At 48.1% G+C, this 2,406-nt stretch overlaps 1 protein-coding gene across 1 annotated transcript; it reads left to right on the forward strand.

The window, feature by feature from the left end:
* Positions 1–1,308: 1,308 nt before the first annotated feature.
* H257_18214 (hypothetical protein) lies at positions 1,309–1,925 on the forward strand (the record flags this gene model as incomplete). The annotated part of the gene is made up of 2 exons (XM_009847233.1): positions 1,309–1,525; positions 1,697–1,925. Coding segments are annotated over 2 exons (444 nt in total), but the record flags the coding sequence as incomplete, so codon positions are not given.
* Between the last annotated feature and the right edge of the window lie 481 nt (positions 1,926–2,406).

Here is a 2,406-nt window from a genome sequence, read left to right on the forward strand (position 1 = left end):
GGTTGCATGATCGGAATTGCGTTCACCATTTTCAAGGTGACAACTCAACCGGTTAAATCCGTATAACAAATTTTAACCGGATTCCGGATAAATAAGACATTCCTCCGCGAGGGCCGATACTAGAACCACATGTTGTGGAACCGCTTAACGCGCCTGCTGGACCAAGGGCGGTGCGTAATCTTCGGTTTTTACTTCGCTCAACGCTTCATACCTCGTGCTTCGACCGATCTTCTTCGAAGTTCGGTCCTCGTCTTCGTACGCAGCCCTTGATATCCGGGTTCCCCAGGGGAGGGACGGATAATCCTTGCGGAAATAATCCGGGGAAGCCGGGGATGGAACCCACGACCTTTGAGTCAAGAAACCGATGCCCCCCCCCCTCTTTGATGGGAATAAAACCACATTGAAGTGAAATGGAAGATTGCAGTTTTAACTACCAGTCGAAAATGTTTCGAACGTTTTATATTTTTGCTGCCACTTTGATTGGAATACAGTAGGGGTAGTCAATTTAGGAAATTTCCGCTTTTCGTTCGAGCAAATTTATATACTTTTGTATTTTTATTAGCTTCCTCGAAAAGAAAGGTGGAATCAATTTGGCCCTCGAAAGTCCGCATTCATTCAAAAGAGGGGTGACGTCAGGTAGGGAGGGTTGGAATTCTTATCGTCGTCGACTGTCGAAGGCATTCGAATGGCGGTGTTCAATTTGGACACCTCGATTACGACCCACCCTGCACGGTCGTCTTATTCCACGACGAAGTAGTTAGGTGTTACCCATAGGCAGACAAGGATTGAAGTTACATAGTTAAAACTATATATATGTGATTGAAGCTGGAAGAGCTCCAGGCTTCACATCCCTCGACTACTTCAGTGTGTCGAGGCCCAATAGCTACCTTGTTTTGATCCTACACACACTACTTGAAGGTTGCATATATTGAGAGATATGACAAACTTCAATCAGTGCAGCTAAGGTTGCACTACTTACATGTATGCATGTCTTTGGCGATGATAATTATGGAGGTTCTAGAGCTAAGCTCACTTCTGAATCCACCTTCCTTTGAGCCTCTATCTCTACATCTGTGTGTGTTGTGTGCCAACGTCTGTTATTTCAAGTATCGACGCCCCCCCAAGTTCCCCCCAAACCCCCCCCCCACATCGTTTTATTACTCTGTGACCATGTCCGACACCACGACCAACGACAAGTCGGTCACGGACCTTAAGTTCAACGGCCGGAAGGTCATGTTCACCGCCTGGAAGGCCTGCATCATCGCGCACCTCAACTCCAAGTCGACGGAAGACGACTAGAAGCGTGTTATGAACGACAAGAAGCCCCTCAACTTGGCGCACCGTAACCAAGCTAATAAGAGAAAGTCAACTGCCTACTCGGAGTGTTTTTACTGTCACGGCATCGCTAATGTGGACGGCAAAGGCCATCTAAAGGCCGACTTCGCCTTGCTTAAGAGCGACCTCAGCAAAGGAATCACACGCAAGAACTTCAAGGAGGTTCCTGCAAAGCGGATCAAGGTCAAGGGTGGCACCTTATTGGTCAAGAATTTGGGCCAATCAAAGGCGAGTAAATCCTGTTATCCGGATAGCCAATCAAAGGTTGGAAAAATTGTGTCCGGCCAATCATCCACCGCCAAGTCGGATGACCCGGACAGCCAATCAGAGAGTGACACGGAATTTTCCGGGAACATTGCAGCCCGCCTGAGTTCGATGGCGATCCCCGACATGGACGAACTTCCAGACAGCGGACCGGACAAGTGGTCCTGCCTGACCAGCATCGCGCATAGTCTCGCGGACCAGACAACACGTATGGAAGAGGAGGTAAGCCGCCTGGCACCGTATCTACTGAAGAGGTCTTACACCATTGACACTAGTGACTGGGTGTTGGACTCTGGCTGTGGTATGCACATGACGCCGCTCTCAGGGTACTTCTGTAGTTATATAACTAATGATGACTACGACTTTGAGTTCGGACAAGGGTCATGTCTGGGTAGTACTCACATAGGCATAGTACAGCTGTTCCTAATGGGAACTGATAAGGTGATACGGCGCATTACACTAAACGATACGTGCTTAGTGCCCAATGCCACGTCCAATATTATAAGCGAGAATGCGCTGAAACGCCAAGGCTACCACATAATAGATGGTCTTAGTGGCCCATACAAATTCGTCTTTAAGGAAGGACATCTGATGTTCACCGCAATAGCTGTGAACGGAACGTATTATGTTCGTCACCATAACCTCAAGCAAAGGCAGGTATTCTGTCACACTGCAAAGTGTACACCTGTAACACCAACAGTGCATGTCTCAGCATCTCGTGCTGAGTCATTGCTTAGAGAATGGCATATAAGGACCGGTCATATGGGCCGTGAAGCTGTGATTACCATGCTAAGCAGTGGTCTTGTC

This window comes from Aphanomyces astaci, assembly GCF_000520075.1.
Source record: "Aphanomyces astaci strain APO3 unplaced genomic scaffold supercont1.144, whole genome shotgun sequence".
NCBI classification, from domain to species: domain Eukaryota; phylum Oomycota; class Saprolegniomycetes; order Saprolegniales; family Verrucalvaceae; genus Aphanomyces; species Aphanomyces astaci.